General features: G+C 33.8%; 1 protein-coding gene across 1 annotated transcript in view; it reads left to right on the top strand.

Annotated features, from left to right (window-relative positions):
• LOC108363298 (uncharacterized) overlaps positions 1–15,854 on the top strand; it is a 62,714-nt gene extending 46,860 nt beyond the window's left edge. Inside the window, exon 2 of the mRNA XM_017616631.1 lies at positions 15,171–15,854. Within this exon, the coding sequence (XP_017472120.1) occupies positions 15,201–15,467 (267 nt within the window). The 5' untranslated portion in view covers positions 15,171–15,200 and the 3' untranslated portion in view covers positions 15,468–15,854. The remainder of the gene's footprint in view (positions 1–15,170) is intronic.
• The last annotated feature ends 9,628 nt before the right edge of the window (positions 15,855–25,482 follow it).

Raw genomic sequence — 25,482 nt, 5'->3', positions numbered from 1 at the left:
ATCAATGTAATTGCATTAGTGAGTAAGCAATAATTTTGTATTTCCTGACAGCGTTTAACTCTTTGCAATTACAAATTGACTATTTTGATAAATAAATCTGTAGACATTTATAAGTCAAACAAAAGGTGGTGGTGGTAGTGGCGTGGTTACGGGGTCTGTGAACGATAAAGTTATTGTTGTGAAACATTATTGGTATCGTTGAAGTGAAGTAAAGTTTAGTTTGTATGAAAGCATATTGCACGGCAGTTCAAATTACTACTTTTTCTGTGCTAATTAGAGCCTAGAAAAAATTTGTAATTCAGTTAAAAGCCATAGAAATTATATAGAAAGGAATTAACCCATTCACGACCAATATTTTTTTTAAATCTTTTAATGACCTCTCTGTTACCATAGACGTCTTCTAGACTACTTAGTGTGATACGGGTTTTAGAAATCACTTAAAATTTATTTTTTGCCAATTCTGTCAACCTTGAAATCGGTTTCTTTTTCATTCAATGCGAACCTCGTAAAAAGGCTTTAGTCCAAAAGTTAAATAAACGCGCTAAATGAAATAGAACAAAATTAACGAAACAAATTTTAGTTTTCCTTTCACCTGTGCTCGCCTGAAATTTCAAAAGCCTGATAAAAATACCTGAAGCGATATTAAAAATATCGATATCAACAAAAATATGGGTAATAAGACTCTACCTAAATATAATGCTAACGACGATAGCATTGGAAAATATATTTAGATAACGATTACAACAACGATATAAGTAGGATATTGATCCATATATATAATGATAACAGTAACGATATCGACATAAATGTTGGTACCAATATTGATAACGACAATTATATTCCGTAGTAGTCGTTGCCAAATTACAGGCTTTCCATACAGTTTTCGGTGTTCAATAATTGACTATAAGTGACCATCGGATCGAGGTGCAGAGATGGTAGCCGAGAGTTCCAGCTTTAATTTAAGCCTACGTGGGAGGTTCTATCATCTTATCTTTCCTACTTACGGATTCGTAATCAGCACGAACAATTATATCAAAAATAGCTTTAACATTTGCCCCCATTTTTGTTGGCCTATGTAAGCCTGTGTAATAATAAAATTTCTTACCAAGCTTGAATGTTTCTCCTCTAAGTAACTAACCAAGGGAGTGTTCAGAAATGCATCAAGCCAAAGCCGCGGTCTCTTTTACTTCTAAACTGTAATTGATGGAAAAGCCGTATTGACGGAACTAAGTTCAAATTAAGCATTTAACCGTGGTTGCGCATATTGGACATTTCCATCAATTATAGTTTAGAAATCAAAGAGACTGATGCTTTGGCTTGATGCATTTCTGAACACACCCCAATTTTATGCAATTTCTCTATTGTGGGCACTTATGTAAATCATTAATAAAACTATTGACCCATAAAATAATGTCAACAGCATCGGTAATTGATAAAAGCGAAATCCTTAAGTTGTGGATCATTTTAAACAGCTATCGGATATTTCGAAATACGCAAGAAAATGCGATTGCAAATAACGACACACACAAATACATACACACAGCAATGCATTGCAATACGTACTAAAGTGCGTACTTTTTTCCAACATAATTCGCATTGAATCGGCGATAAGTAGTAAATGGAGCGCTGTGCTTTGATTTTTACGGAATTCCATGTAGTAAATATGAATTGCAATTGACTGACTGGTTGACCGATTACTATGTATAACAGCGCGATTTTCGATTGATTTGGTGCGCGCTGCACTCTTTCGCTTGTTGCTATATTTCCGTCCGTTTCGTGTAAAATTTTTTTCTGCATCTAATTTCATATGTAGACATGTGCATACATAATTAGTATCAAATTAAATTTTGTTTATTTCTTGGCGTTTGCGCAACTTTGTTGCTTTAGACACGCTAAATTTGTTTTGATCGTTATCGCCGGCAACATTTTTTGATTGAACATTATTTTCCTAAAATTTGTCTCAGCAAGAGAAATACGCTTGCAGTTAAATTGACCAATAATCAATAAAAAAAAATGTGGTACTAATAGAAATATAGTATTTTTATGCGAATGTTATTATTTGTATGTATTTGTGCATTAAAAATACTGTGCCCACGTTGAGACCGATTTAAAGGCATGTTTGTTGAGTGCGTGTTCGAAACACATACATACATACATATGAGCCCGTTCATTATGAAAGTGGCATAAGTCATTTTATGCAATTTTCTTTTTGATGCAGAAATATTCCTAGAGCATCTAGATGCATTTCTGCATCAAAAAGAAAGTTTTGAAAAAATGTCACTTACGTTATTTTTGCGGTTAGGGCTCGATTTCTTAACTACATGTAGGAGGATTGCCACGTGTTTAAAAAATGAAACTCAGCCTAATTTAACACTTAATTGAAATATGTGTTAAGATGTCTGAGGAAAGATATTTACGAAGATTTTATAAAATATAGTTTGAAAACCATTTTGAATGTTGTTGGCACCTGTTTGACAAGTCGGATTAAGTTATATGAAATATTAAAATATCAATGTCAAACGGTAGCATTGTAAGAAATCTTTACTTTAAAATTATTTTTGACTTAGGTTGCCACCTATTCAAAAAGTCATATCTATCTAACTAAAGATGTACATAGGTATGTATAAGGGGAAATCTTTTGAGATGGGGATTTTTCAATCAAAAAAAATGTTTGTCAACACAGTAGCACAATTTTTTTTCCATAAATTACCACTTGTTAACCTAATTGAAGTACTTTATAAGCCGCGTCATCTAACATATTTTAATTGCTACTCAATTTAAACTATATCTTTAAAATTGTTCCTACTAGCCCGGTTAAGTCAGATTTTCAAGATTGCAGTAACTCGCATAAGGCTGAAAATTCGTGCAAATATTACGAACACCACTATAAATGAAATGTGAAATGTCCTCATCGATCCCACAACTGTAAAAAAATTATTCAAGGTCAAAGGTCACAGATATTGATTTTTACCATTTTTAGGCAAGGTTTATCATAAAAATTAATAAGCCAGAAGTGTAGATCATGCAACTATCTCCAAAAACTGTTATTACACTTTTGCTTCTAAGAATAGCCCTTTCTGGGATATATCGACTCGATCGACATCCATATTGTAATAATTAATTTAACTTATCAAATACTTTAAATTGAAATTAATGTCTTAGCAGTTGGTAGTATAAAAAGTTCAGTCCGGACTCTTTTCCAAGAACCCGTGAGCATAGTACTGATTTTATATATCTCCATACCAAGTTCCAGTACTCTACCACAAATACTTCCAGAGGTGCGCAGTATGAAAAAATTCCGTTGTAAGGGAGGTGCCACACCCTTTTGTCTAATCGCGATAAAACTTTTAAGTTGGACTAAATGGCGCCTGTGTGCGAAATTTCATTATGATCGGTTGAGTAGTTAAAGCGTGAAAGCGTTACAAACAAACCATTCGAATTTACATTTATTAGTAAGGATTATCCAGTACTGACCATTACAATAATTTTTAAAGTTGAGCATTTTTTACACAGACCCAAATACACAAACACAAAATATTACACCAGGGCTTATGCATTTGTTTGCCTTTGATTGGTTGTGCTCAACGAAAACCCATAATTAAGTAAAAAGTTACGCGTTGTCTTTTAGCATAGCATTCTTCTTCTGAAGAAGTAAATAAGTCTATTTCATACCCACAATGTAAAAAATAGAATTACTTGGATGCAATTAAGAGTATTCGTGAACTCGCAACGAAGTATTCACGGAGCAATCGTAAGATGCTACCAAGCTCTACTGGGTAAGTATGTACATATGCATGTATGTATTATTTTCTTCAAAATATGCACTGTCCCCCAGCAGCAAACCCTACGCATCCTTATTCAATGTCATTCATGATAAACGTGAGCATATAAGCAGCTTGTGGATTTAAAAGTTGCCAGTTCCCCCCGATGATACGCCATTTTACGTACATACATACATACATTCATATGTATATTAGACTGTGTCAAATAAAACGCCTATTTTTTCGGTCCCACTTGAAAATTTTATTGTCAACAACAAAAAAATAATTGTGGAAATATTCAGCACCTTATTTTAATTGTTCAGTTGGCGCTCGCATTTTTAATGAACAATTTTTTTCCGCTGCTTTTTTCAATAATCAATTAAATATAATAAATGAAACCAAACTACCGGGAAGGTCATTCAATTTCAATATAACAAGTGCAAGTTTGAAGCAGCTGGAACATACCGTTGATTTTTGGCAATTTCTTATTTCTGTTGAAGCTTTCAATCTCTCTTTCCAGTCGTCGAACACACTTTGTATAGAAGAAAATATCTGACACCGTCACAAAAAAAAAAAATAAAAAATATCAAATATTAATGGTACGTCCCAGCCAAGGCACATTGAACAGGTAGTATCAGTATAGCAGCTGATTTGATTTTTTTTTTAATTATTTGGTCTCGAAAATGTAATTTCTTCTCACAAAAATTCTATACAAAAAAAAAAAACCGATTGCATAGCAGCTTTTTGATCGCTCGCCAAACTCAGCAGCACAACCGCTGATTACTGGGCCTTGCAAAGGATGGATCAGAGAAGCTAACAAATTTACTAAGAAAGAAAGTTGCCTCAATTTTAATTTTTCCCAATTTAAATTTTTTTTTTTATTTTTTGTATTTTACATGGCACGCGTTGATCGCTTTCATCGACCTCTAAATATCTTTTGATTTCAAAATGAAATAAATAGGGGTATACTTTTTTCGATATAGAACAATCTTAGGGGGTGAGAGCATTACAATTCCGACCTTACTGTTTTTGGACCACCCTAATGTACATACACAAGTCTACATGCGTTAGTAATATCTACATATAAACCGCCGTACACGTATTAAACGTAAAGCGTGCCACTTATTGACGTGGATAGATCAAGTTTTTAATTTGATTTTTTTATGTTTACACATCATTTAATTAATCACCTTCCATAGCCTGCGGTCTGAAGTGTGGCCTGCGGTTATGTGCTCTGCAGTTGTTGCTTTAAGTATGTAGTATAAAAGTAACTTTTCATTCCTTTTTTGTGGTTGTGCGTAGCAGTGAAGGAAAAAAATAATATAATTATGCCTATGCAATAAGTATTAAATGACGCATTGAAGACGCGCAGCGTTATGGTGCGGACAGGGTACGCACGTATAGCTTTACAACTTACTGTTATTGAGTAGGAAAATGCGAGTAATAATCATTAAAAATATAATCATTAATATACTTGTTTATTTTTACCGCTACTTTGTACTTTTAGTACTCCCTCTACAGAGGTACTTATTTAATAACAGTAACTTAATAGCAAAATTGGCACACAGTGCACGTAGGCGTATGAGTGACATTTTTAATTTTTGCTATTTTTAATTGCTCCATTTTTATCATATACTCATAATATCGATGTATGGTTGCATTTCTGGATGTTAATTGCAATCAATTTTATTGATAATCGCGTGGAAAACATTTGCTCTATTTACATTGTAAAGCCCACTAACAAAGATTTATGCGCATTTCGCTTGCCACATTTATCTCTCATCCTGCCCATAACTAACTCTAAGCGCTCGCCTGATGTGCATTTGCTACGCACGTATTGCCAATAAAAATGCTGATATGAAATTGCGTAGATGGGGAGCGCTTATAATTACAACAGATTGCAATTGCTGATAAGCCTACGTGGATTTTAAAACAAGCGCCGTCAAAATGAGCTTTCCCATGGGCGTGCGTAATTTCATTGTCGGTGTGGAAAATCATACATTGCTATAGAAAATGGAAAAAAATAAATAGTAATTTGGTTGACATTTCATATAACGTACCTGCTGGTACGAATTCGCTTGATTACATGCTAGGGTGTTCCATTATTCGCCGTATTTCGAAAACCGGTTTTCGAGTTATTCGAAAAATTCGAGCTTGTAGAAAACCACTTTCACATTTTCAAATTAAGAAAAAAACACGGTTTTATTTTTCTTAATTTTCCCTACAGTAGCACTTAATGTTTGTCAAAAATCATCACCAAAATTACAATCATTCTGCTTAAAATAGATATAGCATTAATTTAGAAGTCAATAATGCAAAATAATTACGAAGTACATGTAACTTGGATTGCAAGTCAAACAGCAAAAATGAGCGAAAATTTTACACCTAATGTGGTTCACCGAGCTTAACAAGTTTAAATCGCTAAAACAACAGCCCTTTGACAAGAACTGACTGTCTTGAGAATGAGAATTCCCCATCCACTGAACGGGACCGACTATAAAAATCTAGTCTATTATAGACAGACCGTTCATCGAGAATCAATCAACACTTTCGTTGCTTCGTGAGGCTCGCGGTACTTTTACACAACCAGTGTTGCCACTCACTTAGTTTTCTTTTAGCCAAAAATGTGGCAAATCTGACTTAAATTTAGCCAATAATTTCCTTGTGAATCTTGCAATTATAATTAGAGTGTGCGGTTTGGTTTAATTTTTTTTATTTCATCAAAATTTTGTATTTTTTTTTTTTAAATCCTATTTATTTTGCTATCTGTATTTGTTACATTTAACAATTGTTTTACTTGTCATAAGGTAATACTTTAATAACATGAATTGAGTGTTTCCCTTGGCATAACCAATACTTTCACGCAATTAACTTGTATACTCAACGAATAAGATATTTTGTTAATTTTCTCTTCGCCCGGGTAAAAACATTTCGGCAGGATGTCATTTCTGTTAAAAATGGGTTAGGGTGCGTTTCCCGTGTTAGATTATAAGAGAACAGCATGCTTTTTGATTTCTTCTGCAACGATTAGAACTTTAAGATAACGATGCAGTTGCTCGTTTGTGACATTTCTAAGGTGCATTTACAATACTTCTGAGAGTTTTCGATTGAAATCTTTGAAGTATTTTTATGCTAGAGTTTCCCACAATTGATTTCCGTAGGTCTAGATCGGTTTTATAATAGTAGAGTATAGGAGAAATTTATTGTCAATAGATAATTGAGAGCGAGGATTAGCAGCGAGGCAGGTTAGAAAGTTTAAGTCCTAGGGCCTTTCGTTTTGTTAATTTATACGTTCTCCAGGTTAACTTTCTATCGAGGTACATGCCAAGATATTTATTCTCGTTGCTTTGGGGTATATACATATAGCAATTCTTGTATACATATCGAGCCCTATATCTCCATAGCGTTCTCGAAAACGGCTCTAACGATTTTGATGAAATTTTGTACAAATATAATGTTTTGTATTCTAAGGTTATCTGAATAGGCACTATCCCCGAGAATACTCGTTTAAGGTTGCCACCTGTTCGAAATTAGTTACAAATTAATTAAAACATCATAATATGGGTATCAAATGGAATGTATTTTAAAGATCCCTAATTAAAAAATATTTTTAACAGAGTGGCCACCTATTTTGAATCGCACATTTATTTTGTTTTTTTTTTTTGAAAAAAGGAAGGTTCTTAAACAATGCTTTCCCTACATATAAAATGTTATCCCTTAGGATAATAATGTAAGGTTGCCACTCATTTTCGAATCTACACAATTTATTTAAAACATCGCAATATGGATATCAAATGAAAGGTATTTTGGCGAAATTTGGTCAGAAAATATTTCCCATTAGGGCTGCCACGCTTCTATGTAATACAAATTTTTATTTTGTTAATTTCAATCAGCATTTTTTTATGTATACACAGTACATAAACGCTCAAGATATGTACCATTCATTCCAGCGTATTTCGGAATAGGGTTGCCACCTAAATTTTGGATTAAGAAATTTGCTTGATAGATATCGAAATCTTTTTTTTTCCCAAAATATATTTTTAAAGCTATCCAACTCTTGAAAACTTTAAAAAGTATATGAGCTCCGGGCAAAGCTCGGTCAACCTGGTACTTGGATTTTATTTGCCGAACTTCTAGCACTAAGCTAACTTATGTAAGCCTCCCTGAATTTTGAGTGAAGCATAATTAGCAGGGGCGAACGGAGTACTCTACCATAAAAACTTCCAGAGGTATGAAAACCCCCGTCCATTTGTTTAATACAGCGCTTGCAAGATTAATGGCGCAATAATGCAAAAACTCTAACTCAGTGCCATAAATCTATGAACAAGATGCCCATGCATTACATAATTCATGGATTGCGAGGAAAGGCATGACGCCCCCCAAATCTTTCTAAGAAAGGACACGGTAGGAATACAAATAGGAAATATCATAGGCATTCATGTACCAGCTGATTGGAGTTTATAAATAAGCGTGGCTTCAGACCTGGTAAGTTCACGACTGACCAAGGTTTTCGTAGTGACTCAAATCCTGGAAAAAATAATAAAATGGCCAAACTGGACATACTTCGTGTGAATGCCTGGTAGAATTTTGAAAACGAGAGCTTCAAAGAATCATATAAAAAATTCAAAAACAAAAAACATTTAATTTTTTGCCCGAATACCTTAAATTTTTTTTACTTGAAACGCGTCAAATTAATACTTGTGCAAGTTAATATTTAATTTATGCTCTCTTATCAATTTGTACTTGACTTTAATAACAAAAATTGCCATTGAAATTCAAGTTTAAATCAGGCTCAATGTAAAACAGTGCTTATCTTATTTGTTTGCAAGTTGTGTTGGACTCCACCAACTCACCTAATGTGAATGATATGCAAAAATTATAGTAATTAAAAAAATGTAACACTTATGAACCAAAAATGTTAATAAAATACTTAACGCCTAATAAATGCTAATTGCCACCGTTTGCCACTGTAAATCATAGAGATGTAATGGCTATAAAATTTATCAAAATTGTTAGGCGTAGAGTCGAAACAGAATGGCGGTACCTACGTGCATACATACATGTGTATGTACATACTTATGTGTGTATTATACAGCCAAATATGTGAAAGACAAAATAGGCGCAAAATAAATGGAATGGAAATGCATGCTCTGTGCAAACAGCATATGCGCATGAGCAGTGGCAACGTAACGACAGCAGAGCGGTGAAAAAAACGTGTCATTGCTGTTGACAGAAGTAAAAGACAGCATTGAGTTGGAAAAGCGAAAAAAAAAAACGAAGTAATGCAATAAACCAGTTTCGCCTTTTTTCATTAGATTTTTTATTGACTTAATGCACGTGATTTTCTGCAGCTAGTTAAATGGTAAACAAATGCATTAATGAATGAATGAATGAATGAGTGGTGTCTGAGTTTTTCGGTGCTCAGTTGATTTGATGTCTGCTGCGCGTAGTGCTTGGGGACAGTCGACATGATATATATTTGTCGATCTATGTATGTATCATTCCGACACATTGACTATTGACTAGACGTACAAGCTTTTGCCGCAAATGCCGCACCTGTAGTTTGGAGCAACATATGAATACAAACTTGCTAAATCAACATCCGCTTAACAGCTTCTTTTAGCAGTAATATATGTTATTTGATACACTAGGGTGAGCCGGTCTTGGACTTGAAAGAGTAAAAATTATTTGGAAAATTAGCGTTCTATAGACCGTATAGCTAGTTTCACGAAAGAAACTTAAGTAAAAAATATTTTTTTTTATTTGAATTTAATATGGAAACTGACAAACAAAAAAATTATTTTTCACTTAAATTGTTTTCGTGACATTTTTTAATTTTTTATTTTAAATTAAATTTCACAAAATTTTTCTTTATTTATTTAATGTTTTGTTATCCATATTTTTTTATTAAAAATTCCAATATCGACATAAAAATCATTCGATGATAAAAGTAAATAATAATAAGAAAAGCCATGTGGTCAAGGAGTCGAGAGCGATATCCCAAAAAAAAAAAAAAAAATAAGGTTCTTTGTTAACGAGATAAAGGAGAAGGTAAAATATCATCGATGAAATGAAAAATCTCAATGTAATGGATATTTTAGTACAGAAATTAGAAAGTAGAACTAACAGAATTCTTGAAACAGAAGTATCTCTTTTACCGAGAAAATCTCTGTTTCAGTAGAGGTCAGTTGAGTTGAGTTACCTTTACCTTTATCTCTATTCTTTTTTTATATACCTTTGTCCTTTGGTATTTATTATTATTAATGAATGCAGTTAGGAAGCACTTCCGTCCCCAATCACATCCCCAATGTTGATTTTTCAATTCACTACCGTCGCTAAAAATATTTCATTTAAAAAATTCGTTTCCATATGACTCACCCTCGTACGCTTATTCATCGCACATAAGTGCAGGTCTCGTGGTTAGTGTAGCCACACAAACGATATTTTTTTTTTTGTTTTTAAATCGGCCAGACAAATTTATTTATTTTTTTCCATTTTATTGCCTAAATATTCCGTTTGGTATTTTGTTTACTGTTTTTCCAAGTTATTAATTTTTTTCTTTTTTATTTATTGCATTTAAAATATTTTCGAAACACATTTATTTTTTCTGTAATTTTGAGTTCTTGTTTTTGCCGCGCTCGTATTGAACACAACATCTACTATGTACCAATTTTGATAGCCGGCGGCGCATTGCCATTTACTATAAATATTGTTGTTCTGCGACAAGCTGCTTATAGTATTAACTTTGTCAGTAAACGATTTAGAAGTTTCAATCGCCATTCTCGTCGCCTTTTACGAACTTTTTATCAGCGTAAATTCGCAACATGAAAATTGCTGTAAGTTGTGTTTGTTTTGCGCAAGTTTATGGATTGAGTGGGCAACGCAAAGGATAATATATATTCTCGAGCTCCTGTTGTTGTTATGTGGTGTAAAATGTTTTTTTTTTTTTTAGTGAAGCAAAATTGAACACAATAAATTGGCAACAAATCAGTTTAGATGGAAGCTAGAAGAGGTGTGAAATTTCCAATAAATTTTGAGTTTTATGTAGCTGAAAAATGCTTAATTTTGTAGTGTGCTGAAGAAATCATTCCACTTATTTTAATTGTTTGTTAATCGTAGGCTCTTGCCGAAAATATTTGTTAAGTAAAATAATCCAAAAATCTTGCCAAAAATGGTTTAGAAAATACAAATAAAATAACATTAGGCAAAGCTTATTGTTTGATCACAAAAGGCGATTGTAATCGTTTCTGTGGCGATGTTAATAATAGTTGAAATTTTTACAAGTTGTGATAGAAAACTAAAATAATAAATAATAATAAAATATTTATTATGGCGTAACTAAAATTTTAATTTTCCATAATTTATAACTTTGTTTCATAATAACTGACAAACCCTGGCATATTTTGTTAAATCTTTTTCACAACTGCCATTACTAAGTCCCGCTGGGCCCGCTGTGGTTGAGTGAGTAGAGCTACGTTCGAGCACTCCGCAGCACCTGGGTTCGATCCCTGGTCTGAGCAACATCTATGTAAATTAAAAAATGTTCTATGTATTGTACCAATAGTGTACTACGGGGCTGCATGGATTCATTCAAAACGGCTTATGAATTATTTATATACGAGACGAATGAATGATTTTTGCTTAAAGTTTTTTTGAAATTGAGTGAATATCTGTCCTGATATATGTGCCGACATTACAATATTTAAGCGAAGTGAAAATTAATGGAATTGAAATTAGTGAAAATTTTTTGTATGAATATCCAAAATTATTTTTTCTATGCACATACTATGTACAAACATACATATGAATGTATGTACATATGTATTGCTGCGCTCCTATTACAATACGAACAAACTTGTTTGTAGAAAAAAACTTGAACGGAAATGAGTTTGAATCATGATAAAAATATAGTAAGGTAGAACCGCTGAGAGGAATTTTTCAAATTCTTGACGTTTCCAAACATTTTAATTTTTAAATTTACTCACAAACTCACACACCCATTTTCACTTTCAATCTCAAGCAACAACAATTTCGAACAATTTCAATTTTTTATTTTCAATTTTATATGATTTTAAAATGCTGGCAAACTTCAAAAAAAAAAATCATGGCCGACAAATTGAGAGAACGGTTCTACCTTGCTATATTTTTATCATGGTTTGAATGTTTTCCATTCATTCATTCACATTTTTCCATTTGAAGGTAGAAAATTTAAAACAAAATGTATATTAAATAATAACTTACAAAATTCCAAACGCTGAATGTTTTATTTGTGAAGTAAAATATTCAAATCTAACGTACTCTGTTTGGCTGAATGAATTCATGCAGCCCTCTATTTTGTACCAATAGCCCAATACAAAAACTAGTGTTCGCCCAGCGGTTGAAATTTAACCATTAAAATTAAGAGAGTTAAGGTGTATTAAGGTGAGTTGAGTTGAGTTAAGGTGAAGTGACCTGGAGTGAAATGAGTTCAGGTAAAGTGAGTTTAGATAAGTAAAGTTGAGTTAGCATGAATTTAGCTGAGGTGAGAAGAGCTGAGGTGTGATTAGGTGAGTTGAGATGAAATGTGGTGAGTCGAGGTTGAGGTGAGTTGAGGCGAACTGAGAGGAGTTGGGTTAGAGTGGCTGCCACGCGCAGAGCACGAAGCACACGTAGGCTGGAAAAGCCTGTTGTGATACCACTGGCCGAAGCCATTTGCTTCTTTCCCTCGCTTAGTAATTGAACGACCGAGTGCGTTTTGTATAGCACAAAAAGTCGAGGACGCTCGCCGAGTTCAAGTCAGCTAAACAATCCAAAAAGTACTAGTTGAAGAGTTGGTTGCGCGTGTTGGCCAGGTCAGGACAATGGAAGAGATAGCGTTCGATGGTCTCCTCCTTCTCCTCGTCCCTGTTTACCGTGTGTGCCCATCAGGCAGTGTCCGGTGATCACCCCGACTACTAATCATAGAGAGGAGCGGTCCAGCCGAGTAAGAGCTATGGATCGTTTTACATGAATCTTTGGCCAAATTTGCCTTATAGTATGGCAGGTGGTTTTCACAGACCACCGTGTGTTTACCTCTTCGATGACTTCAGCCTTTAGTCCGTGTTTGCAGGAGGTTAGAGGTATGCCCGCATTCTGAGCAGAATTGACTTCAGATATTTCCATCCCACTCTTTGTCACCTCGTCGGCTAGGCAATTGCCAGGAATGTCCCTATGTCCAAGGACCCATACAACCGTCAAGGACCATTTTGATGCCAGCAGGTTGAGAGTCTTTCTGCATTCTATGGCTACTTTAGACGCTGTTCCGTTAGATTTGCAGCCTGACTGTCAAAATAGATAGCGATAGGTCGTCCTGGAGGGGCGGAGGTTATGAGCCAGCGAGCCGCCTCCATTATGGCATTTCGCTCTGCTTGAAAGGCGCCTGCAATGGTCCGAGAGGAGTTGATGTGAGGTTGGTTGGGGTGAGATGAGGAGAGTTGAGATGATTTGAATTGGGCTGTGGTGAGTTGAGGTGAAATGCGTTTATCAACATAACATAAAATAACATAGCATATCATAACGTAACATAACATAACATGACGTAGCAAAGCATAACATAACACAACACAACATCAAATAACACAGCATAACATAACTAAACATAATATAACATAACATAACATAAAATAACATAACATAACATATCATAACGTACCGTAACATAACAGAGCATATCGTCTCTATCACTTTTTAATGCCTATTTTTGTCTCTATCCGTTTTTATCCGTCTATTTATCTTTATCTTTTCCTTTACCCTTATCTTCATTATCTTATTCATCACACACATTTACCCTTATGTTAAAGTTTTAAATTTACTTTCCTCTTTGTCTTTACCTGCAGGTTTCTTTTATCATTTATTTCAATCTTTGCCCGTATCCCTTACTTCTTCTAAATCCTCAACTCTACCTTCTTCCTCGTATGATTCTTAATCCACGTAAATCTTATTCATAGGCTGCTGCTAAGAATGTTTTTTCTTTTATTTTAATTCAGAGTCAATATTACAGCCGCCTCACGTCAATACCGTATATAGAAATTCCTGAACTGTTGGCTCGATTTTTGTTATTGAATAGATAGTCCTAAGTATCCTCTAAGCGGTTTGCGGAGTCGTTTTTTAAATCAAATATGTTTGATTAAAAAAAGTATATTTACTCTTTTTTTCTACATTAATTTAAGCTTTATACTGGGTTTTGTTTTCAAACGAATTTAAGTGAAAGGTCTAAAATTTTAAGAAAAAGCAATTGCTTAGTTTTTATCATTTAAAGCTAAGCTTTTCACTTAGAAAGTGTGTGAGCGCCAAATATTTACATACATTTATAAGTATTTATACATCCGTGTATGTATTCTTTTCTCCATTGTATGCACGCGAGGCATGCAAACGAATTGCAGTAAATACCAATTGTCCTATTTACATAACCTTTGCTGTTTTTGTAAGCTGTACGCTAGTTGCATTTCCAATATATCCCTTTAATTTGCGGGCGTGGCAAAGGATTCGAAGCGGAAATTGTTTTCTATTTTTTATTTACATCACAAACATTGGTAAATTGTAGTTGAATGTAGTGACCTGTTAACAAATATTGCCGCCGCCCATTGATGTGGAAGAAAAACGATTTTATGATTTTAAATGGTGATGCAAAACATCGATATTTTTTGCAGTCGAAATTGTAGGTATGTCAACATGTAGGCAAAATCATGCTTTTGCTTGACCGCTATAGCACCTTCATATGTTTTTCTGTATGTACTTACATATATGGCACAAAATTTTATTTGATACATACATATGTATATATTAGGGTGATCCAAAATAACTAACCTAACCAATTTATGCTTTTAAAAGAACCTATTTACTGAGAAGAAAATTCTACCATTTGGAAAAGTTTTTATTCCAATTTTAAAATGTGTCGGTGGGCATTTGAAATTTTCGATATAAATAACATAGGTGTACAAAAAATTTGTTTTCATAAAAATATTATAACTATTGAACTGTATGAAACACAATTTCTTTTCTAGGCATTTTCTTGTAGGGCACCCAATTCTCTAATTCTCTAAAACTGAGTTATTGTTAAAAGAATTGAATGCCCTATAATAATACAATCAAGAAAAAAAATTCATCTCAAACGGTTCAATAGTTATAACACTTTTAATCAAATTAATTTTTTTTTACATGTTATTTACATGGAAAATTTCAAATGCCCACCGACATCTTTTGAAATTGGAATAAAAATGTTTCCAAATGGGAGAATTTTCTTCTCAGTAAATAGGTCCTTTTAAGACCATAAATTCGTTAGGTTACTTATTTTGGATCACCCTAGTATACTATATACATACATACATACATAAGAAGAACCACATAGTTTAAACAAAAACCTTTGGTAAAAACTTTATATCATCCTCACAGATTATCGTACTCATTGCCGCCAGCGTTGCCATGGCCGCGCCCGTTGAAGAATCATCGGTGAAGCAGAAACGTGGCCTCGCTTTGGGTTTGGGCTATCATGCCCCGCTGCTAACGCATTCCACCCACCTTTTGGCACCAACTGTAATCCATTCAGCACCGCTGTTGCATGCTGCTCCCATCGTGCATGCACCACTCATAACACATCATGCCCCAATTATTACTTCGCATGCAATCTCACATTCAATTTATCCTTCCTATCATCTACCAGCTATTTCGACGTTGCATCATTACAAATAAAGCGGTCGTCGGCGTCGGCGTCGTCGTCGTCGTTAGCAGTGTGAGGAGAAAAAAGCGGTGGTTGTGGCATGAAGTTCTCGCACAATAATTGGTGAATAGTAAAAACAAATGCTATAGCAACAACAACAACAACAACAACAACAACAACAACAACAACAACAACAACAACAACAACAACAACATAACAATAAAGGTAGCTACAATGTAAAAGTCGCTCGCAGTCATTATTCAACATCTCGGCTGATTTTTATTGGATATATCGAAAGAAAAAAATACTCAAAACAAACTAAAAGGGATTATCCATCTGTAAAAATGATGAAAATAATGCGAATGGAGTTTAAAATTGTTATTTGTACTTTCATTTTCCATTTTAGTGTGAACGGGATTCTCTCCTTCAAGGTTCAATGATTAGCAATTATATATGTAAATAAAAAATCCTTTGAACACTAATCGCGACTTTTATTGATTCGAGCTGACACATATTGGTGACGCTGACATCGGGCAGTGGGTAACACAGTGCGGCGCCGTGCCATTGCGCTGATACCGAGATTTGAGTTACTGGCGCCGATACCGATTTTCACACCTCAGTGACGCAATGGCGCCAGGAACACCGGAACACTGACAACACCGGGCGGCGCAAAGAACCAGCAAAGAACGCACAAAAGAAGTGCCACTTGTAAAATATGCAGCACAAGGGGAATTTTTACAAGGTGGTGTTGCTAAAACTAACCGCGGTCCTTCTGAATGTGAAAATTATGTGTTTGTTGTAATTTTGGGTTTTGAACTTGGGTATACTTGAGTTGTTTTTGTCCAAACGATACCACCTTGTATTAATTCACCTTAGGGCCTGGGGAGATATATATGTAAATTCAATTCCATCTTAATGGAGGAGAGCTGCCACGTGTTTAAAAAATAAATTCAACTCGAATTAAGGGAACTATTTATTTGAAATTTTTGTCACAATATGGGTGTCAGACGAAAGAAGTTTAAAAGGGTTTTGGTTTGAAAATGATCGCAAGAAAATTGTAATGTTCTTAATATTCAGCCTTGTTGGTTGGTTTAATATCGATATAGGGCAAATTAATCGAAATCTGAGCTCTCTTGGAAACTGGTGATCTAGGCGAAAAGTAAAGACTTTGATTTTATTATATTTGGACAGAAATAACAAGTTCAGACATTTAGAATATTATTAACGTGTTGCCACCTGCTTAGAAATTAGACTCAATTAATTTAATTTAATTATAACAATAAGGGTATCAATCGAAATGGTTTTGGAAGGCGGTATTTTTAAACAACGTGTAGGAGGGTTGCCACCTACGTGAAAAATTAAATTTTACTTGAATTAAGGGAATAAGGTAATTTGAATATGTAACATTATTTGGATGTCGAACGAAAGATTGTATTTTAAAAATCTTTTGAAGAGTGTTGCCAACAACATATAGCAGGGTTGCCTACTGTTTAAAAAATCAAATTCAACTTGAATTTAGGAATTAGGTAATTCAAATATGTACATGCATATGTATGTATCACAACATGAGGCTTAAGAAGGTTGCCACCTGTTTAATAAGTTAAATTCAAAATATATAAAAATTTGAATGAATAATGAACAAAATGGGTATCAATCGAAATGGTTTTGAAAAAGTTTCATTTCTAAACTACGTGTAGGATGATTGATATTTGTGTAAAAAACTCCAATTGGCTTTGAATTCAGGGAATAAGTTAATTGCAAATTTATTTTATTTTAACTTTTTCATAAATTTTTCCGTAATAAAAACTGTGATACGAATTCGTCACGGATACAGATTAGAACTATTTTGAAGGTTGTTAAAGAATTTGAAAATCCCCTATATTTTCGGCTGAGTTTAATTAACTATGCAGTATTTTATTGAAAAATAAAGCACGGAGACATTTCAAACACTTATCGAAGCGGGTGTGACAATCTGATTTAAATATAATTTTTTATGAAATTCCCATAAACGGGCATCTTTCACAAGCGGAAAAAAGTAGGTGACCAACTTGCGTTGTATAAATTTCAAATTTAATTTCCAATAATTTGCTGTGCTTCTCTCAATCTCCGGCACTACCGCTTTGATAAGCGCTTGCGATCCAGAGCAACCAACACACTGGTTAATACAAAAACTAAATAATAACACAAAATAAATCTCTGCCGTTTACATTTTACTCGTTCCTAACAAAAATAGTGCTTCGATAAAGTTGAGAGTGCTTTGCAGTAGCTCAAAAACGAAAGCCAACATTAAATGCGAGAAACAATAACAGGTTGTGAACGTCATACGCAGCGGCAAGTAACAAGCGACACTAAAACCATTCGAAGTAGGCAGCAATAACCCATTTTACCACCTCGCACTTAATCCAGCTTTGATGTTTGCTATCAACAATGCGGGTATTTACCAAGAAAGCAAAGCAACAATCATTTGATACGCTATAATTCCATATGGTTAAGGCAACAATCAGAGTGAAGAATGTGATGGCTTCGAGTTGCGGATAAAAACAAAACGCTATCAAGTAAGGCAGTTTGAGACTTTGAAGTGCGCGTATCTATGACAAATAGAGGATTTCTGGAGCTTCAACAGAATCCATGAGTTTATATAACAGCTTTAACGTATGCGTGTTGTGTTAGTAAGTAAGTATCAACAGAATAAGTAATAGTCATAGTCATAGTTTACAGAGATATCTATTGTAAATCTAGTTTTAAAACTTTACAGGAAAAGCAAACAATATTTTAAATTCAATAAAGGAAAGGCCCCTTTGAATATTTTGATTTCGTGTTTTTTTTTAGATGTTGGCTTAAAGTGTGATGCGTTGGTGTATTTGAGGATGAAATACACAGGGAAAAACTATCTACTTAATACTATAAAATTGAAAAAAAGTAATAAATTACCTCTAAGGGGGTTACTCAAGAAGTCATTCTTCGTATGCTGAATTTCCACCAAGCCTTGAAATGACGAAAAATGTGTACCATTTACAAAAAATGCTATGTGGAAACGAATTTGAGGACAATTTTCCTTGACGTAATGACATAGGCCCAATACCCAACTCTGTCACTTTAATTATGCTTTCGCTTGCCTAATCACTGTAACAAATTTCAACGTCAGCTTAATTTTGGGCCGTAGATTATGTATTTGTATACCGTTTTTTCAGACCAGGTAATTTTCCCAAGATATTTTCTTTTCTATGAAAAAAAAATTCAAACATGTGCATCTTCTACCATATAAAGTATGTTTCTAAAAAGCTAAAAACACTACAATCGGGAAAACTAGCTCCATATCTTCCATAATAATTCACCAAATTTAATTCGTGATATTTTTATACAATTTGTAAGTAATAAAAACAATGACTGACAATAGTTTTTTTAATGTAATTTTTAAACGTTCGCAATTTGCATTCGCGAATGTGAAATATGTAATGGGACATTCGTAACATGCATGTTCCCACATTGTACTTGTTACTAACAATTGTGATCATACACGAAATTAACGCATTATCCTTCGCTAATAAATGATGGTTTGGTCTTCAGTTTAATTGTTATTTGTACAAGTGATTTGTATACAACAGCCATTTCCGTCACTTTTACGAAATTATGGAATGCAACTGGCCAGAAAGGATGCTATGAGTACTGAAAATCATGAGAAACTTTATGTATTACACCGTAGAATATTATGGGGATTGTATGTCAACAGTCATAAAAGCTGCCAATTATCTAAATTTTTTGGAAATCCGAAGCATAGCAGAAACGCACTGAGCCTTTACTTAAAGAAACGCTATGACAGAAAAATCAGGTAAACTCAAAAGCGTTATTTACTTTGCAAGCATGCACTGAACTGTCAAAGAATTCGTTTTACTGATGGAAAAATGTTGAAACTTGAAGAGAGCTTATATTCAATTTGATCTGCAATTCACTCTAGACTTAGCTGTCGTCGATGAAGTTAATGCTGACCTTTTATACCGATTGTCAGAAGAATTAACTATTCAATTTCGAAACTAAAATTGCTTAAGAAGGCCTAAAGCCGAAAATATTTTTGAGGAGTATTGCCACCTGTTTGAAAGTTTTAAATTAGGTTAATTTAAAATATAAATTAAATATTGCTATACTGACACCAGTTAACTGCCGAAAATATTTTTGAGGAAGGTTGCCACCAGCTTGAAAATTTTAATTCAATTAAATTGATAAGATAAGTTAAATATTATAATAGGGATATCAAACGAAAGGTATTTGCGAAATCTTGAATATGTTTTGCGCTCAGCGAAGGTCTTCCGATTTTGCGTTTGATTGAGCAGAGTCAACCTTGCGTTTATCAAGTTTATCATTGCAACATACACAAACAAAAAGGTAAATTTCTTTAAAATAAAGAGCTAAGCTATTGCGCAGCCATTTCGCATCTACGTATGCATGTACATACATATGTGTGAACAAAAGCACCAAAAACAAAAATTGCTTATAGCTGCAGCGTGCTTAAAAGTCAAAATAAAGTGCAAATAAAACCACAGCAAATAGCTTGCGAATTTCAAGGATTTGTACAAGTGGTTTAATGCAACCATACATACGTTCAGTTTCAAATGCTACAAGAAACTTTCACTATTTCGCGTGCCAACTCAATTTTGGGATTCAATAATCTCTAAAGAAACACAAATCAAAATCATAAATTTTAAATTTATGTTATTGCGAGTGCACTGGAAATATGTATGTATGTATATTGCACCTGTGTTGCACAAAAATAATGTCATAAATAGAATGCCAGCCAATCCAAGGATAGAAAGAAGCTGCGCATTTGCTGCAATTTTTCGTATTCAGTTATTGTAAGAATTTTCATACATACATACGTATATGTATAAGTATTTACACTTGTGGCCAGCTGACTAAGTCAAGAGACATTTCGACTAGTTTTGGCTATTTTTCCTTTGTTTATTTAATGTTTAAATGTATTTTTTTTTATAAAATAAAAAAAATTTTACCTAACCAGCGCCACATTTCAAACTTCGTACAAAAATTATGAAAACTCAACAAACTTTAACATTTGCATTCGAAACTTTTAAACTTTTTATTCAGAACTTTTAGAATTTTTGCATTTTTTGGGTATGCAGTTTTGTAGCTCATTAAATTTTGGTAGGTTAAAGTGCCGATTTCAAGACGCTGGAAAATAGCGTTGATTTTTAATAATTTTTTTCTGATGGTGCTAGGTCTCATACAAATGAAATTTTCGAGCACAGCAATGCACAACACCGTCAGCCGAGAAGAAATAAACAAAAGAAAAATAGCCAAAACTAGTCAAAATGTCACTTGACTTAATCAGCTGACTACAAGGGTATGTTGTTAGCATTTAAACAGAATAATATGTATCACTTGTGTTGCTTTGGAGGTTAACAAGCTTTTTGCACATTTGTTGGTTGATATGAAAACGAATATTCCCAAAACGGTTTGTGGCGTCATTGGCGCTGTCATAATTATTATCAAATACATACAATGTACATATCTGCATGCCCTCTCGTGAGATATGAACAAAAATATACATTGTGACATATCGAGCCCTAACCACCAAAATAACGTAAGCGACATTTTTTCCAAAATTTTATTTTTGATGCAGAAATATTCCTAAGCCATCTAAATGTATTTCTGCATCAAAAAGCAAATGTTGAAAAAAATGGCGCTTACGTTATTTTGGCGGTTAGGGCTCGATATGTTCATGTGTATGTATATGTGTGTATAATTTTTAAAATATTATATTTTATTTCATAATTTTTAAAGGTGCATTTTAAATTTAAATAATAAAACTTAATAATTAAAATGCATTTTAATAAAATTCGCTTTACTAATATTCGACAACCGAATCCAACTGTCGATGGGCCACGAAGAGGTGGTGTTGACATTTGAATTTTTTACGCTTCACGTGGTCCAGGTCAGCATAACAAGTTACTTGTATGCCACCTGACACTTTTTCACATACTTTAAAATAATGTTCCAGTAGAACACCTCGTCTGCCAATTTTTACAGGGCTTTTTTCGCTTGCACAAGCTTTTGTTCTATGGCAATGAAATTGAAATGAAAATCGGTGAATGGGATGTTGCTAAATGCATACATATGTATGTCTGCATATATGTATGTATATGTGAATTTTGTGACAGATACATGTGTTACTTGTCACCTAGAGCAAAGAATATATGTATTTACAATGACATAAAAGTTTAAGAAGAATTTTTCACATTTCATTTTCGCTAGTCATATCTTACAAGGCTTGACAGAGTTGGCTTGATATTGCAAAATATCATCATACGAAAGTGCACAAATACGTATGGGTGTATGTATGCATATTCAAAATAATGTTGTTGGATTTGTTTAGTTGAGCATCAATTTTAAACGTTTGAACTGCGAAATTGTGTTTAAATTCGCAATGCAGATATTTTACATTTGGTTAAAAAGTTGGATGTACGACTGATAAATAAGTGAGGTATTTTCTAATATATATATATATATGTATATATGTATAAACTATTTTTAAATATACCACGTTTCTATAAATGGTCTAAAAAGTAGAAAATAATTTGATTTTAAAATTTTAGCGAAAATCTACAATTTATTTATTTATTTTTGATTTTACTTATCAAGACAAATTCTATGGGTGTAGGAAAAATTATTTTATACTTTTTAGTCCATTTATAAAAGCACGGTATATAATTTTATTTATTTAATTTTTTTTTAATGAAAGCTACAAACTCTTAAATCGACAGTTCTATCCACAAGGTATCTTATTGAAAAAAAACGAGCTCATATCTGGACTTCTAGCCATCGCAGTAGCTTCTGACAGCCGTTTGTCAGGGCGTATGAGTAACCTGTTAATGACAAGTTGCATATTTTCCACTAAATCGACCAATATATTTCTTAAAATGTTATGAACTATTCATAATCTTCCTTGCGGTGTCATGAATACCACATTTTTTTTTTTAATCTTAGTCCACCGCAATATAAAGCTGATCTCACAATGGGCATTCTTTGCTACATACATTTCGTGCTTTTCTTAAAGCTCGCTTATCAAGTCCTCGTTACAGGAATTTCTCAAATTTCGGATTTACTTCAGAAGTTGTTAATGCTCTGTTATATTTTAGTAGTTTCCTTAAGAATTCATCATTGATTAAGTAATAACAATGATTCTTCTAAGGAACATATAATGGAATTTATAATAATTTCCGTATAATAAAGTACTTGGTACCCTCACTACCGCTTTATTAAGTATTCATGGGAAATTTATGAATGCTGATGCCAATAAATGTACGCATATTTGCTTGTTAAGTTGCATTCACAGGCTCTACATTTTTAGTTACATAAATAACTATTTAATATGTACGTACAGTATCTAAACGTGGGCAGGTGAGCACAAATTACATACCTAATTTCTGTGTAACATTCCGCAAATCTCTGAAATCACCGAAATTGCTTTCAGTTCAAAGAATTTGCCAAAGCTATGAAGGCCGCTGGGAGCCGCTATGGCTGAGTTGTGAGAGGTGCGTATTACCCCTCCGTATGACCTGGGTTCGATCCCTGATCCGGGCAACATTTAAATTAGAATACGTTTTTTTCTAACAGCGGTCGCCCCTTGGCAGGCAATGTCAAACCTCCGAGTGTATTTTTGCATTGAAAAACCTTCTCTTAAAAATAATTTTCTATACGCCGAAGTCGTAAAATTTTAGGTCCCTCCATTTGTGTTTTAACATTAAGCTGGCACAAACTATTTAGCAATATACATATCGCACACTGTCCAAAAAAGAAGCACAACTCAAAATTTGGAATTTTACAGAGCTTTTTTATTTACCTTTCAGCAAAAGCTGGAGCAAATTTTTGTTATAATTTGTTAACAAAAAAAGGTAAATATTTATTGATTATTTTAGTTAAATTTAAAATTATAATTCTATTGACTTTATTCATAAAAAAATTAAATAGAACTAAAAAGCTTTGTAAAGTGAAATTTTCATTTTAAGTATTTTTTATTTTCTATCAATTTGGGTGTAAATGTAAACATGTATGTAAATATATCACAACATGTATATATGTACATTTAAGAGAAAATATTAGTACACTGCAGCTAATCAAACAAGGCGATTTATTATACAACGAATGCGCCGGTCGGATGAGTAACAAAATGCAAAGCCAATTACTTAAAAAAAAAAAATAACCGGAAAATAAAGGCAAATATTTATGCACATATAAACTCAAGTAAAATTTAATGTTTCTTCTTCTAATGTAATTTGGGATTTACGCTTTGAACAGCTGTCAAATAAAAACTTTGATTAGGGTTTGCATTAAAATGGCAAACGCTCAGTTTTTATTTGATGCGTTGAAATATAGCACTGATCTGTGAATTGGCGAATGCGAATGTGTCGCTATGACAATTTTAAATCTAATTTTTATAAATGTGCTGCGGTTTTCGTGAGGGGAAGTTATGCAAAATTCGTATGGGAAATTCGCTTTTGCTATGGAAAATTATTGTACACATTTTTTCGGAAATATGAGTATTATTCTGTTGTTTTGATAAGCAATAATATGGATGTGACTTTGTTTGTTGTTTGTCAACTCATCAATAACGAAAATCCGCCGAAGGGTGTGAAAATAATGAAAAAATGAAAAGGCGTTGAACACATTTACAGCTTTTTTGATTTTTTATTTTATTATATATTTTTTTTTTTGTGCGTAATGCATTTGCATGATTTGGGTGTGTTGCTAAAACACAAAAGGAAAATGCCACCCACATATCGATGGGCCTCTGCAATAACGACACAATTCAAAATTCAAAAAAATAAAAAAGTCTTACTACTGTTAAGTGTCTCGTGCCTCTAATCCTAGTCTAATACTTACTAAACTAAGTAGGAAGGATTACTTAAGTAAGTTGTAAGGATTAGACATGGATTATACAAGGATGAGAGAAATGATATACTTAAAAGTAGTAAGATTTTTAATTTTTTGAATTTTGAATTGTGTCGTTATTGCACAATACCATATACCAGTATGTAAAACATTTTTACTTTTTTGTCGCTTGTGGCTAAGAGCACATTCCAAGCAGGCAGAATTGTGTAAATGGGCTATTCTCCGCATGACTGCACAGTGAAGTAATTAATCATTTCATCAATGGGGAAAAAAAAACATGTCATTACGACTACAACTTAGGCCAAATATTTTTCTTCTACATATTTACATAAATAAAATGAGACGGCGTACCAATTTGGTATGGGATTTATGGGGTTGGGCGGATACTCCGACAACTTGTCTCCAGATTCATCCACAGCAGTGATCACTGAAGGGCTAAATTTAACTACGTCAGACTAATTTGTGTGCATGCCCCAACGGAAGAGAAGAGCGCTTTATAACCACCCAGGAGTATGGTAAGCGCGCTGCCCCGCCACGATATTGAAATCGTTGCTGGCGACTTGAACGCCAGGGTGGGCAAAGAAGGCATATTTTATCCAATAATCGGTAAACTCACCCTTCATTACAGCACCTCTGACAACGGAGGGAGCCTGATCGAGTTTGCCGCAGCACGGAACTTGGTAATTAGTAGTACCAGGCACCACCAGCGAAACATCCACCCAGAGAGTTAGGCGTCCTCCGAACAAAGAACGAAAAACCAAATTGATCTTGTTAGGATAGACGAACGATACGCCTTTTGACCTGGCTCCATTCGAAGAGCCAACATCGTCTCGGCTTACTACCTTGTTGCAGATAAGTGAGGTGAGAACAGCCATAATGCGGCTTACAAAGAACAAAGCCCCTGAAGCGGACGGTTTACCAATCTGAGCGGCTCAAAGTCAAAACTCGTGGATTATCTACGTAGCCAACTGTGCTGACCCTACGCTTTCATTGTGACATTCTAATTAAAATGGGTAGTAATGTATTTGAGCGCATGCTGGTGTGTCTATAAAGACCCAGTCGGAAAAGTAGTAATGCATTACATGCGTGATAAATAATGTAATGTAGTTCTCGATTATATTACTGTTAACTATGTAATCAGCATTC

This window comes from Rhagoletis zephyria, unplaced genomic scaffold (assembly GCF_001687245.7).
Source record: "Rhagoletis zephyria isolate East Lansing unplaced genomic scaffold, Rhagoletis_zephyria_1.1 Rzeph_scaffold_01238, whole genome shotgun sequence".
NCBI lineage: Eukaryota > Metazoa > Arthropoda > Insecta > Diptera > Tephritidae > Rhagoletis > Rhagoletis zephyria.
This window is presented reverse-complemented; position numbering and strand designations above follow the sequence as displayed.